At 44.4% G+C, this 14,672-nt stretch overlaps 1 protein-coding gene across 1 annotated transcript in view; it reads left to right on the top strand.

Moving 5' to 3' along the window:
* The window catches only part of LOC131102031 (syndecan-3-like), a 45,136-nt gene continuing 30,464 nt past the window's right edge, over positions 1–14,672 (top strand). Inside the window, exon 1 of the mRNA XM_058047496.1 lies at positions 1–438. Coding sequence (XP_057903479.1) covers positions 382–438 — 57 coding nt within the window. The 5' untranslated portion in view covers positions 1–381. The remainder of the gene's footprint in view (positions 439–14,672) is intronic.

Here is a 14,672-nt window from a genome sequence, read left to right as displayed (position 1 = left end):
CCCCTATCTCTCCTCCCCCCCACAGCCGACCCCTCCTCCCGCCGCCAGACTCCCAGGCAGCGTCTCCATACGGAACATCCTGCCCTTACCGGAGAGGGGGAGGAGACAGACTGGCGTGTCCCGCTAGTAAATCTATCAGGAAGACGAAGGCAGCGAGGAGGACCGAAGAAGCACCAGCAGAAACAGCACCTCTTTTCCCGGACCGGTGGGGGGGGAAGGATTCTAAAACCGCCGTATGGTCGCCGGATCCGTGTAAAGTTTTGGACCCGGACCGCCTCGCCGCCCGGAGCGACCTGTACCGCCGGCACCAGCACCCGCTGCTCGAACCGCGTGTAGGCAGCAGCAGCACCGGGACCGGAGGCTGTGGCACCCCCACCGAGCATGAGGCTACCCGGGCTGTTGGCGCTGCTGGCCGCGCTGCTCGCTCACGTCGCCGCGGTGAGTTGGATCTCTTTGTGTGTGTGTGTGTGTGTGTGCGCCAACTATCATTGATAATGCTGTGGAGATCCTGCACTCGACCTACATATCAGACCTGTTTGCCCCCCCCCCTTCTCACGCACGCGCATTTTTAGCCTTTGTGCCTCCGTACGTTGGGGCGCGTGCGTGGGTAATTAGCGGCTAATCTCTAATTGAGCTTGATGACGGTCCTTTTGTGTGCTGCAGTGGTTTGTGGTGTCTGTGTCACCGGCTCGCATCCTGCTGTTAATTCGGTGGGGTGGTGGCGGGGCTCGAACCCCGGACCCGCTTTTTCACACGCTTGTGTGTGTGTGTGCAGCAGTGCGCCTTGGCGGGTGGATAGATAGATAGATAGATGGGTGGGTGGGTGGGTTCGGGTGGCACAGCCTCGTTCCATCCACGCGTGGAAGAGTGTGCAAGTTAAATGCGGCTCGTGCACGGACGGATGATGTCATCGGGAGACGCGAAACAACCCCCGACACCGCCATCGCCATCACCACCATCATGCACACACCTCCTCTCTGGAGCCACTCCGAGTTGAACCCCCCCATCCCGCACCATCAAAACACGCCCACGTCTTCCGTTACCGATGAAGCCACATTCGTCCTATGGTGATGAAGAGGAAGGCGGAGGAAGGCTGGGGGGGGGAGGGACGAGAGAGCCATTGAGAGAATGGGAGGCCGATGACCAAAAATAGACAAAATTCAAATGGAGTTCTGAACGTGTCTGTCTAAACATAGCGTTAGTGCATCACTCGTTTAGCTATTTTTATTTCCTGTGTTTTAATCATCACTGATACCCCCCCACTTTCAATTTTGGGAACAATAATTATGGAATAATCTGTTCTGCTGGGTGAAATTGTTGCCATGATGAAAGTTTGATGAACATCTGTCATACTGTCAAGTGTACAGTATTTTAACCAGAAGTGGAAGTAGAAGTATACTTTTACTTAAGTATCCTTTAAAGTACCATCAATTAAAAACAACACAAAGAAGTTAAGCACTTATTTGTTGGTTTTTGTAGGTTTGTTGAATTTAGCACTTCCGGTTAGCGCCAACAGCTGTTCATTTTGATGTTGGCCACGTTAGCATGAGCTACACTAGCTAGCTCTACTGAATAGAAATGAATTTGATGAAGTGAACATGTACAGTATTTTAACCACAAGTGGAAGTAGAAGTATACTTTTACTTAAGTATCCTTTAAAGTACCGTAAATTAAAAACAACACAAAGAAGTTAAGCACTTATTTGTTGGTTTTTGAGCGTTGTTGAATTTAGCACTTCCGGTTAGCGCCAATAGCAGTTTATTTTGATGTTAGCCACGTTAGCATGAGCTACACTAGCTAGCTCTACTGAATAGAAATGAATTTGATGAAGTGAACATGTACAGTATTTTAACCAGAAGTGGAAGTAGAAGTATACTTTTACTTAAGTATCCTTTAAAGTACCGTAAATTAAAAACAACACAAAGAAGTTAAGCACTTATTTGTTGGTTTTTGAGCGTTGTTGAATTTAGCACTTCCGGTTAGCGCCAATAGCAGTTTATTTTGATGTTAGCCACGTTAGCATGAGCTACACTAGCTAGCTCTACTGAATAGAAATGAATTTGATGAAGTGAACATGTACAGTATTTTAACCAGAAGTGGAGGTAGAAGTATACTTTTAAAGTATCCTTTAAAGTACTGTAAATTAAAAACAACACAAAGAAGTTAAGCACTTATTTGTTTTTTTTGTAGGTTTGTTGAATTTAGCACTTCCTGTTAGCACCAAGAGCTGTTCATTTTGATGTTAGCCACGTTAGCATGAGCTACACTAGCTAGCTCTACTGAATAGAAATGAATTTGATGAAGTGAACATGTACAGTATTTTAACCAGAGGTGGAAGTAGAAGTATACTTTTACTTAAGTATCCTTTAAAGTACCGTAAATTAAAAACAACACAAAGAAGTTAAGCACTTATTTGTTCTTGTAGGTTTGTTGAATTTAGCACTTCCGGTTAGCGCCAATAGCTGTTCATTTTGATGTTAGCCACGTTAGCATGAGCTACACTAGCTAGCTCTACTGAATAGAAATGAATTTGATGAAGTGAACATGTACAGTATTTTAACCAAAAGTGGAAGTAGAAGTATACTTTTACTTAAGTATCCTTTAAAGTACCGTAAATTAAAAACAACACAAAGAAGTTAAGCACTTATTTGTTGTTTTTTTGTAGGTTTGTTGAATTTAGCACTTCCGGTTAGCGCCAATAGCTGTTTATTTTGATGTTAGCCACGTTAGCATGAGCTACACTAGCTAGCTCTACTGAATAGAAATGAATTTGATGAAGTGAACATGTACAGTATTTTAACCAGAAGTGGAAGTAGAAGTATACTTTAACTTAAGTATCCTTTAAAGTACCGTAAATTAAAAACAACACAAAGAAGTTAAGCACTTATTTGTCGGTTTTTGTAAGTTTGTTGAATTTAGCACTTCCTGTTAGCGCCAATAGCAGTTTATTTTGATGTTAGCCACGTTAGCATGAGCTACACTAGCTAGCTCTACTGAATAGAAATGAATTTGATGAAGTGAACATGTACAGTATTTTAACCAGAAGTGGAAGTAGAAGTATACTTTTACTTAAGTATCCTTTAAAGTACCGTAAATTACAAACAACACAAAGAAGTTAAGCACTTATTTGTTGGTTTTTTGTAGGTTTGTTGAATTTAGCACTTCCTGTTAGCGCCAATAGCAGTTCATTTTGATGTTAGCCACGTTAGCATGAGCTACACTAGCTAGCTCTACTGAATAGAAATGAATTTGATGAAGTGAACATGTACAGTATTTTAACCAGAAGTGGAAGTAGAAGTATACTTTTACTTAAGTATCCTTTAAAGTACCGTGAATTAAAAACAACACAAAGAAGTTAAGCACTTATTTGTTGTTTTTTTGTAGGTTTGTTGAATTTAGCACTTCCTGTTAGCGCCAACAGCTGTTCATTTTGATGTTAGCCACGTTAGCATGAGCTACACTAGCTAGCTCTACTGAATAGAAATGAATTTGATGAAGTGAACATGTACAGTATTTTAACCAGAAGTGGAAGTAGAAGTATACTTTTACTTAAGTATCCTTTAAAGTACCGTAAATTAAAAACAACACAAAGAAGTTAAGCACTTATTTGTTGTTTTTTGTAGGTTTGTTGAATTTAGCACTTCCGGTTCGCGCTCATAGCTGTTCATTTTGATGTTAGCCACGTTAGCATGAGCTACCCTAGCTAGCTCTACTGAATAGAAATGAATTGTTCAAACAGAAAGATGCGTACTACAGCGTGAAATATAAAAAAAAAGTGGGGACGGGTTGGAATTTGTGCTGTTTTTTGGCGTTCAACCTCCGTGGAAGTGCTAAAAGGTTTTGGCACGGGTCGTCCGCTGTTGCCGCACGCGGGGATCATTAGCGGGTCAGTTGGTGAGCGTTTGCTTTGGCCTTGAGTTGAACTAATCTGTCTTCCGGGGTGCAGATGGAGACAGGTGTGTGTTGCAGGTGTTCAAGTGTTTACAACACATGCATTGTGTGTGTGTGTGTGTGTGTGTGAGATGTATTTGCGGCAACTTCCTGTTATCCCAACTTCTGATATCATATCCGGGCGACCATTTTCCCACAGACATCTGTTGTGTTCCAAGGATAGCCATGTTTGTGTGTGTGTGTCATCCTTCATGAGAGCACTGATTGTCCATCTGTGTGTGTGTGTGTGTCGTGGGGGGGGGTCTCCCCACCCATGCCAAGATCGTGTTCTTGGCGATTCGTGGAGGCGTTGCGTTCCCGCGGATGGCGCGAGATGGAATCTGTGTTGTGTGCCCCCTCGGAGGGCAGACAAAGCCCCCCATAGAGAGGCCAAGAAAGCGAGAAGGAGCAGCAAAGATCCCGAGCAGCTTGAGCAAGGAGGCGGATGGGGGGGGGGGGGGGGGGGGGAGTGTGGAATGCGGGGAGGCAATTTGACGCAGGAAGTGGGGCCTGGAGGACAAATCCCCCCCCCCTCCATCGCACACATATATACACACAGTAGCTAGCAGGTAAAAAACACCCTGGGGGGAAAGCGGCGTCGGTATTTCAGGTGTGTGTGTGAAGACGTGGGTGGGGGTCAACTTCCTGTGCAGGGAGGAAATGAAAGTTCATATCCTGAGGTCAGCGTGGATGAAGAAGGGGAATAATGACGGCTTTCAGCATTAAGTCATCAATGTCTCACGAGAACAGCTCACACTTTTTTTTTTTTTTTACTTCTCACGACCTTGGCGGCGACCGAGAGGGAATTTCCTGTTACTCATCACGAGTTTGGCGGAATATTTATTTCATATTTCAGCTTTTCATCACGACCGATCATAGATCCTCCCCCCGGGAATGACTCTCATTATTGAGTTTCCCATTCATTCATTCATTGGTGGCGGCCCGCCACCATTACATTTGGACCGCTACAGATAAATGAGCTCAGGTCCACCCCTCCTGGTCGATTATGCGGCAATCATAATCCAAGATCGTCTTTTCTGTCATCCTCAATCGTTTCATTCTTTTTTTCAGTCTTTAAAAACAGCAGAGTGCATCTGTCATATAAAGGATCTTTGACTTGAGTTTTTGTTTATATTTTGTTTGTTTGTTTTTTTTTTGCAGTGTGTAGTTCCACAAAAAAATGACAGACCAAAACACTCAAAACTCAAAACACTTCTGTCATATAGAGGATCTTTGGCTTGTGTTTTTTTGCAGTATGTTCCTAAAAACAGCAGAGTGCTCCTGGTTGTGTAAAGGATCTTTGACTTGAGTTTTTTTTTTTTTGGTTTTTTTTTTTTTGCAGTGTGTAGTTCTACAAAAATAGTAGACCACTTGTGGTTCAATATAAAGGATCTTTGACAGCTTGTCTTCTTAAAACATTTCTGTCATATAGAGGATCTTTGTCTTGTGTTGCAGTGTGTTCCCAAAAACAGCAGAGTGCTCCCGGTTGTGTAAAGGATCTTTGACTTGAGTTTTTTGTTTATTTTTTGTTTGTTTGTTTGTTTTTGCAGTGTGCAGTTCCACAAAAAAATGGTAGACCACTTGTGGTTGAATATAAAGGATCTTTGACAGCTTGTCTTCTAAAAACACTCCTGTCATATAGAGGATCTTTGTCTTGTGTTTTTTTTGCAGTATGTTCCTGAAAACAGCAGAGTGCTCCTGGTTGTGTAAAGGATCTTTGACTACCTGTTTTTGCAGTCAGTCTTTAAAAACACCAGAGTGCTTCTGTCATAGAGAGGATCTTTGTCTCAAGTTTTTGAAGTATGTTCTTAAAAACAGCGTCCCTGTTTATATAGAGGATCTTTGGCATGTTTTTTTGTTTTGTTGCAGTTTTCCAGTAGTTCCCCCCCAAAATGGCAGAGCGCTTGCGGTTGTATATAAAGGATCTTTGACAGCCGGTGTTTTAAAAGCAATTCTGTCAAATAGAGGATCTTTGGCTGGTGTTTTTGTGGTTGTATATAAAGGATCGTTGACAGCCGGTGTTTTAAAAGCAATTCTGTCAAATAGAGGATCTTTGGCTGGTGTTTTTGTGGTTGTATATAAAGGATCTTTGACAGACAGTGTTTTGAAAACGCTTCTGTCAAATAGAGGATCTTTGGCTGGTGTTTTTGTGGTTGTATATAAAGGATCTTTGACAAACGGTGTTTTAAAAACGCTACTGTCAAATAGAGGATCTTTGGCTGGTGTTTTTGTGGTAGTATATAAAGGATCTTTGACCGCTGGTCTAATGAAGTCCATTTCCTAACAAGTTGAGTTAAAGCTATCAAGGCTAACGAAGACGCCAAACGGATACCAGCTTATCATGCTCGGCGGCCATGTTTTTTCTTGTTTACATTTGAGAGGAACACTTGAAGGTTGAACCGGTGGAGATGAAAATACATTCCAGCCAGTCATTCACGCTGTGGCGATACGGCGATATCGCTAAGCGTCTGAAAGACTGCACTTGCATTATTTATTATGCTTTACTTCCTGACACCATTTGGCCTCCAAAATGTTGACCATAATATCATTTATGTGTGCTGGGGATGAGGAATAGGGACGCTATGGTGAGGAACGGGGGGTGGGGGGTACACGTCATGCCCGGGAACATCAACACTGATGGACCTTCAAGCAATGGACCTTCAAACATTGTCCACTGATGGAGGTCAAACTCCAGGAATCCTCACCCTGGACACCCCAGGCCAAGGAGATGACTCATGAATACCCTTCATATCCTATGGTAGAGATATTTATACAGTATATACTGCTGATATCATGTGGTATAGGTATTTATATAGTATATACTGTTGATATCCTATGGTGTAGGTATTTGATGTCATGTGGTATAGGTATTTATACTATTTATACACATGTATACAGTCGATATCGTGTGGTGTTGATGTCTATACGTATAAATATGGTTGATATCATGTGCTGTTGGTGTCTATACGCAGAAATAAAGTTGATATCATGTGGTATTGGTGTCTATACTTAGAAATACGGTTGATATTATGTAGTATTGGTATCTATACGTAGAAATACGGTTGATATTGTGTGGTGTTGATGTCTATACGCAGAAATACAGTTGATATCGTGTGTTGTTGATGTATATACGTATAAATACGGTTGATATCATGTGGTGTTGATGTCTATACGTATAAATACGGTTGATATCATGTGGTGTTGATGTCTATACGTAGAAATACGGTTGATATCATGCGGTATTGGTGTCTATACGTAGAAATACAGTTGATATCATGTGCTATTGGTGTCTATACGTAGAAATACAGTTGATATCATGTGGCGTTGATGTCTATACGTAGAAATACGGTTGATATTATGTAGTATTGGTATCTATACGTAGAAATACGGTTGATATCGTGTGGTATTGGTATCTATATGTAGAAATACAGTTGATATAGTGTGGTGTTGATGTCTATACGTATAAATACGGTTGATATCATGTGGTATTGGTATCTATACATAGAAATACGGTTGATATCATGTGCTGTTGGTGTCTATATGCATAAATACGGTTGATATCATGTGGTGTTAATGTCTATACGCATAAATACGGTTGATATCATGTGCTAATGGTGTCTATATGCATAAATATGGTTGATATCATGTGGTATTGGTATCTATACATAGAAATACGGTTGATATCGTGTGGTGTTGATGTCTATATGCAGAAATACGGTTGATATCATGTGCTGTTGATGTCTATACGTATAAATACGGTTGATATCATGTGGTATAGGTATGTACGTATACGCATACATACAGTTGATATCATGTGGTGTTGGTGACTATACGTAGAAATACGGTTGATATTGTGTAGTATTGGTATCTATATGTATAAATACGATTGATATCATGTGCTATTGGTGTCTATATGCAGAAATACGGTTGATATCGTGTGGTATTGGTATCTATACGTAGAAATACAGTTGATATTGTGTGGTGTTGATGTCTATACGCATAAATATGGTTGATATCATGTAGTATTGGTATCTATTCGTAGAAATACGGTTGATATCGTGTGGTGTTAATGTCTATACGTATAAATACGGTTGATATCATGTATTATTGGTATCTATATGTAGAAATACGGTTGATATCGTGTGGTATTGGTATCTATCCGTAGAAATACGGTGGATATCATGTGGTGTTGATGTCTATACGCATAAATATGGTTGATATCGTGTGGTATTGGTATCTATTCGTAGAAATACGGTTGATATCATGTGGTGTTGGTGCCTCTATATGTATAAATATGGTTGATATCATATTTCATAGGCTTGCCTTTGATCTGGCCTGGACCAATAAGGTCCATCTCCAGCTTTTGGCTAATATTTGACTACTACTACTATATAATATTTGACTAGTACTACTATTATATAATATTTGACTACTACTACTATATAATATTTGACTACTACTATAGTATAATATTTGACTACTACTACTATAGTATAATATTTGACTACTACTACTATATAATATTTGACTACTACTATAGTATAATATTTGACTACTACTATAGTATAATATTTGACTACTACTACTATATAATATTTGACTACTACTACTATATAATATTTGACTACTACTACTATGTAATATTTGACTACTACTACTATATAATATTTGACTACTACTACTATGTAATATTTGACTACTACTACTATGTAATATTTGACTACTACTACTATGTAATATTTGACTAGTACTACTATTATATAATATTTGACTACTACTACTATATAATATTTGACTACTACTACTATATAATATTTGACTACTACTACTATGTAATATTTGACTAGTACTATTAAATAATATTTGACTCTTCTGTTTCTGTTTTTGTTGCTGCTCTGCCTGTCACAACATCGGCAAAGTTTTGAAACCGCTGGAATGCCCCCCTGCCCCCCCCCCCCTCCCTCAGGGGTTTCCCACTCCCTGTCATGATGATGGCCCGTGATGGCCCGTGATGGCCCGTGCGGGCACGCCGGCTCGTCCGTGACGCCGCACATCAAAGGTGGTCATTAGGTTATTATCCCGTGATCCCAAAGACACGCGGCTAGGCGTGCCACACTTAAATACTTCAATCAATCCACACCATGAGTCAGAGGGAGACGGAGAACGCTTGGGGGGGTGGGGGGGGGGTGTTCTTTTAGGTGGGTCAAGACTGGTGGAGAAATGCAGCTTGAGCAGATCTTAAACACACACAGGCTCCCCCTGCAGTAATTGGGAAGCACTACGCACACACACACATGTTCTCCGTGGGGGGGTGAAAATGGAGGCAGTGGAAGAAAAGAAAAGAGGGAGGGACGGAGGGTGGAAAAAAGGATGCAGGAGATAATGAGCTGAGGAAGGTAAGGATGGAAAAGGGGTTAAGTTAATGGCGAGGTCGGCCATGATGGACGGCGAGGAGAGGACGGAAGAAAGGGGGGAAAGACGACGGGAGAGGAGGAAGAATGGGGGAGGGAGGGAGGGAGGCTTCCACCGCTCCTTCCCGGGGGAGCGGCCTCTATACCTGCTCTCCTCGCTGCCATCGCCATGACAACCAGCATGGCTGCCTCCATCGCCGTTGACGCCGCCTTATCGCCTCGCTCCTCTGGATCCCCTCCTTCTTCCCCTCGCTCTCGCTCGCTTTCTCCTCGCCTCCTGTCCATCTGGTCCAACACAAAAACACACCTCGTGTGTGTGTGTGAGTGTGTGTACATGTGTGTGTGTGTACATGTGTGTGCGCTATAAATAAAAGGCCAGAAAGGAGTGCTTCCTTCCTCCCCACCAATCTTTGTGTGTGTATCTAAAACCTCCACCAGCGTGTCCATGCTGCTCTTCAAAGTGCCCCCCCCCCACTCCCCCCACTCCCTCCCTCCCTCCCTCCCTTCCTTCCTCCCCTCTGGGGTTTTCCCGCTTTAACCTGCATAATTAGGTTAACGAAGGGGCGGACGGGCGAGGTCAGGACTGCTGGAAGGTTGGCCGCCACCTCGCAGGTCGTCTTTATTGGCTTTGTGTCTTAGCAGGGTTACAGACACCATGTACCTGAGGGGGGACGGGGACGGGGACGGGGACGGGGACGGGGGGGTGCACACACACATTCAGGAAGAGCCGTGACATTTTGGCTCGGACGCAGGAAGTCTTTTATCTTTAGCCAGTGATGAAATTGTGATGATATTAATGACATCATCCACACCAATACAGGACGTGTGTAGTTAGGGTTGTGTATTTCCTGTCTGTGTGGGTGGCCACTACTGTGTTTGGGTCCGGGGGTGGGGGGGGGGGGGGGGGTGACGGAACGGACACAGGAAGTCCGTGTGTACACTTCCTTCCTGACTGATAGGCTTTATTGTACAGGTGTGTTCTTTTTTTACACGCCAAACGTGACTTAAGCACAGACGCTGTGTGTGTGTGTGTGTGTGTGTGTGTGTGTGTGCGTGTGTGTGCGCGTGTGTGTGTGTGCGTGTGTGTGCGTGTGTGTGCGTGTGTGTGTGTGTGTGAATTATTTAGCAGACGGAGGAGTGAACCAGGTCACCATCTCACTGCTCTAACATCTCCCTGCATCCAACCATCCTCTCCCTGCATCTCTCCATCCATCCTCTCCTGGCAAACACTCCTCCATCCATCCATCCATCCATCCGTCTATTCATTATCCAGCTAGTCATCCATCCATCCTTCCATCCATCTATTCATCCGTCCTATGCTTCCATCCATCCAGCTATTCATTATCCAGCTATTCGTCCATCCTTTCATCCATCCATTATCCATCTATTCATCTGTCTTATGCTTCCATCCATCCATCAATCCATCCATCTTATCCTTCCTTCCATCCATCCATCTATTATCCAGCTATTCATCCGTCCTATCTTATCATCCATCCATCTATTCATCTGTCTTATCCTTCCATCTAGTCATCCATCTTATCCTTCCATCCATCCATTATCCAGCTATTCATCCATCCTATCCATCCATCTATTCATCCATCTTATCCTTCCATCCATCCATTATCCAGCTATTCATCCATCATATCCATCCATCTATTCATCCATCTTATCCATCCATCTATTCATCCATCTTATCCTTCCATCCATCCATTATCCAGCTATTCATCCATCCTATCCATCCATCTATTCATCCATCTTATCCTTCCATCCATCCATCCATCCATTATCCCGCTATTCATCCGTCCTACCATCTATCCACCCATCCATCTATTTATCTGTCTTGTCCTTCCATCTAGTCATCCATCTTATCCTTCCATCCATCCATTATCCCGTTATTCATCCCTTCTATCATCCATCCATCCATCTATTCATTATCCAACCTATACTTCCATCCAAACATTATCCATCCATCCTGCCCGTATCCAAGTATCCCATCCATCTGTCCTCTTCTTGCATCCATCCATCATCTGTGTCCTATCTCTGCATCCATCCATCTTTTTTACTTTTCCATGTATTCCTGCATCCATCACCCATCTGTCTTTTCATTCATGCAGTCATCCATCCTCTCTGTGCATCTGTCATTTCCATCCAGGCATCGTTCTATGATCATCCAGCCATTCATCCATCCATCCATACATCCATTCATGTGTACATCCATCCATTCATTCATCCGTCCATCCATCCATTCATGTGTACATCCATCCATCCATTCATGTGTACATCCATCCACCCATTCATGTGTACATCCATCCATCCATCCATTCATGTGTACATCCATCCATCCATCCATCCATTGACTGGTGTGTGGCGCCACGGCAGCGCTGGCTGCTTGCTTGACAAACAGGAAGTTGGTAAAAGCAGGCTTCCCACATGTTACTCACGTCCTCTCAATGATTGGCCAGCCACCAGGGAGGACCATTGATCCAATTAATGTGTGTGGACGTGTGTGTGTACTTGTGTGTACTTGTGTGTGTGTGTGTGTGTGTGTACGTACACACTCTCTGTCTCTCTCACAATCAACCTTTGAACTCTCCTTCTTGAAAGGCCTTTTCAAAGACGTCTGCAGTGTGAACGAGCTAATGAGCTGTGTGTGTATGTGTGTGTGTGGGGGGGGGGGGGGGGTGACAGGCTGCTGCAACATTTCTGTGCGTTTGCAGCAGCCCCCCCCCCCCCCCTCCACCCCCCGCGTCCTTTTGTGGCTGGTGATTGATTGGCCAATCTTTCATTCCAACAGTGGTGGATTAGCTGTAATCTCAGCCCGCCCCAAAGGCTGACGGACACCTAGCATGCGTGTCTATTGTACGTGGGGGGGGGGGGCATGAGGCAAGACGAAGGACCGATGAAGACTTCGCATATGAGCTCACCTGCCGCCAGCAAAAGTCTTTTTTTTTTTTTTGGATCATCTCGTCTTCGTTCCTCCTTTTTAATCAGTGACTGATTGGCTGTGCAATGGCGGCTTATTTATTAGCGGCGACAATTAGCAGGGGCGGAAACTAATGACGATAATTAAGGAATCACAGTTGTTTGCGTCTTGGTGGTCTTAATTATTGCTTCTCAGGGTCGCTTTGTCACGGCTGCTTAGGAAGCTCAACACCTTCTTTCCTTTTTACCTTAGCCGTCTTTTTCTTTAGCGACGTGGGCCGAGGAGATGTGCAATTCATGAACGAGTCCTTCGTACATGGACACTTTTTTAGCTGCGTTACAAAAGTCGTTCATTATGCAACTGTTATCTTAACTGCGTTTGTATGGACGTAAAGTCATAACGGATGGACCCCTTCCCTCAAATATGCCAGCTTCACTGACTCACTGAACAATAGAGTTTCACTGACTCATGGGTACTCGACCAACACTCGGATTTTATAGACTCACAGGTGATCGACGGAGACTTGAGTCTCACTCACTGATGCTCAACCAGAAATCAAGTTTCACTGATTCACGGGTACTCATGAAGACTCATTTCACTGACTCACGGGTACTCATGAAGACTCATTTCACTGACTCACGGGTACTCATGAAGACTAATTTCACTGACTCACAGGTGCCTGTCAGAGAATCGAGTCTCACTCACTGATGCTCAACCTGAAATCAAGTTTCACTGACTCACGGGTGCTCAGCGAAGACTCATTTCACTGACTCGCGGGTGCTCGGCAAAGACTCATTTCACTGACTCACGGGTGCTCGGCAAAGACTCATTTCACTGATTCACAGGTGCTCGGCAAAGACTCAATTCACTGACTCATGGGTGCTCGGTGAAGACTCATTTCACTGACTCACAGGTGCTCGTCAGAGAATCGAGTCTCACTCACTGATGCTCAACCAGAAATCAAGTTTCACTGACTCACGGGTGTTCGGCGAAGACTCATTTCACTGACTCACGGGTGCTCGGCAAAGATGTCCGTTTTACAGACTCACAGGTGCTCGTCAGAGACTCGAGCTTCACTCACTGATGCTCGATCAAAAATCAAGTTTCACTGATTCACGGGTACTCATGAAGACTCATTTCACTGACTCACGGGAGCTCGTCAGAGAATCGAGTCTCACTCACTGATGCTCAACCAGAAATCAAGTTTCACTGACTCACGGGTGTTCGGCGAAGACTCATTTCACTGACTCATGGGTGCTCAACAAAGACTCATTTCACTGACTCACGGGTGCTCGGCGAAGACTCATTTCACTGACTCACGGGTGCTTGACCAAGACGTCCGTTTTCCAGACTCGCGAGTGCTCGTCAGATAATCGAGTCTCACTCACTGATGCTCGACCAGAAATCAGGTTTCACTGACTCATGGGTGCTCGGAGAAGACTCATTTCACTGACTCACGGGTGCTCGGAGAAGACTCATTTCACTGATTCATGGGTGCTCGTCAGAGAATCGAGTCTCACTCACTGATGCTCGACCAAAAATCAAGTTTCACTGACTCATGGGTGCTCGGCGAAGACTCATTTCACTGACTCACGGGTGCTCGACAAAGATGTCCGTTTTACAGACTCACGGGTACTTGACCAAGACTTCAGTTTTACAGACACACGGGTGCTCGGTGAAGACTGAAGTTTCAATGACTCACGGGTACTCTGCACAACCTCGAGTTTCACCGACTCATCAGTGTTTGGCAAAGACTCGTTTCACTGACTCTTTGGTGTTCGACCAACACTGCAGTTTACCGACCCACAGGTGCTTGACCAAGACGTCCGTTTTACGGCCAAGACTAGGACTGTGGAGCAGGTACACCTCGGCCGCTGTACGCGGACCCGGATGGGTGGATGGTGTGTCGTCTGAGTGGTAGAACGTCTGCGGCGTCGGAGGTCCCTAGAGGACGTTGACGCTGCATGTCTCCGTCTCGGTATCATTTAATAGCAGCTGTTTAGCTTCACGTGTCACCTGGCGTCAAGTGGAGGATCCGCGAGCGATTCAGTCACCGCTTGGCCATCGCCGGTCTTCTCCCGGTCGGAGGCGCCAAGGTGCGCGGCGAGCGATTACATTTGCGGCGGAGACGGAGCGAGAGCAGATTTGAAGCGAATAAAAGGGGATTGAGGTCAGAGGCAATTGTCGATATGAAAGCAGGAGGTTGCGGCCCCGCCGAGGAGAAGCAGATTGGGAGATTGGGGGGGGAGCGCGGGACTCATCTATACGCAAAGGAGGAAAAGCCACCTGACTCCTCGGGAGAACCGGCGAGGAACGCCAATGAAAGTGAGCATAAAGGAGCTGACGCCGGGGGGGGGGGGTTAAGGCATAAAATGAAAAGGAAACGGACGAGCTGGAGCAACGGCGGC

This window comes from Doryrhamphus excisus, chromosome 14 (assembly GCF_030265055.1).
Source record: "Doryrhamphus excisus isolate RoL2022-K1 chromosome 14, RoL_Dexc_1.0, whole genome shotgun sequence".
NCBI lineage: Eukaryota > Metazoa > Chordata > Actinopteri > Syngnathiformes > Syngnathidae > Doryrhamphus > Doryrhamphus excisus.
The sequence above is the reverse complement of the archived record's forward strand: the minus strand, read 5'-3'. Positions and strand labels throughout refer to the sequence as shown.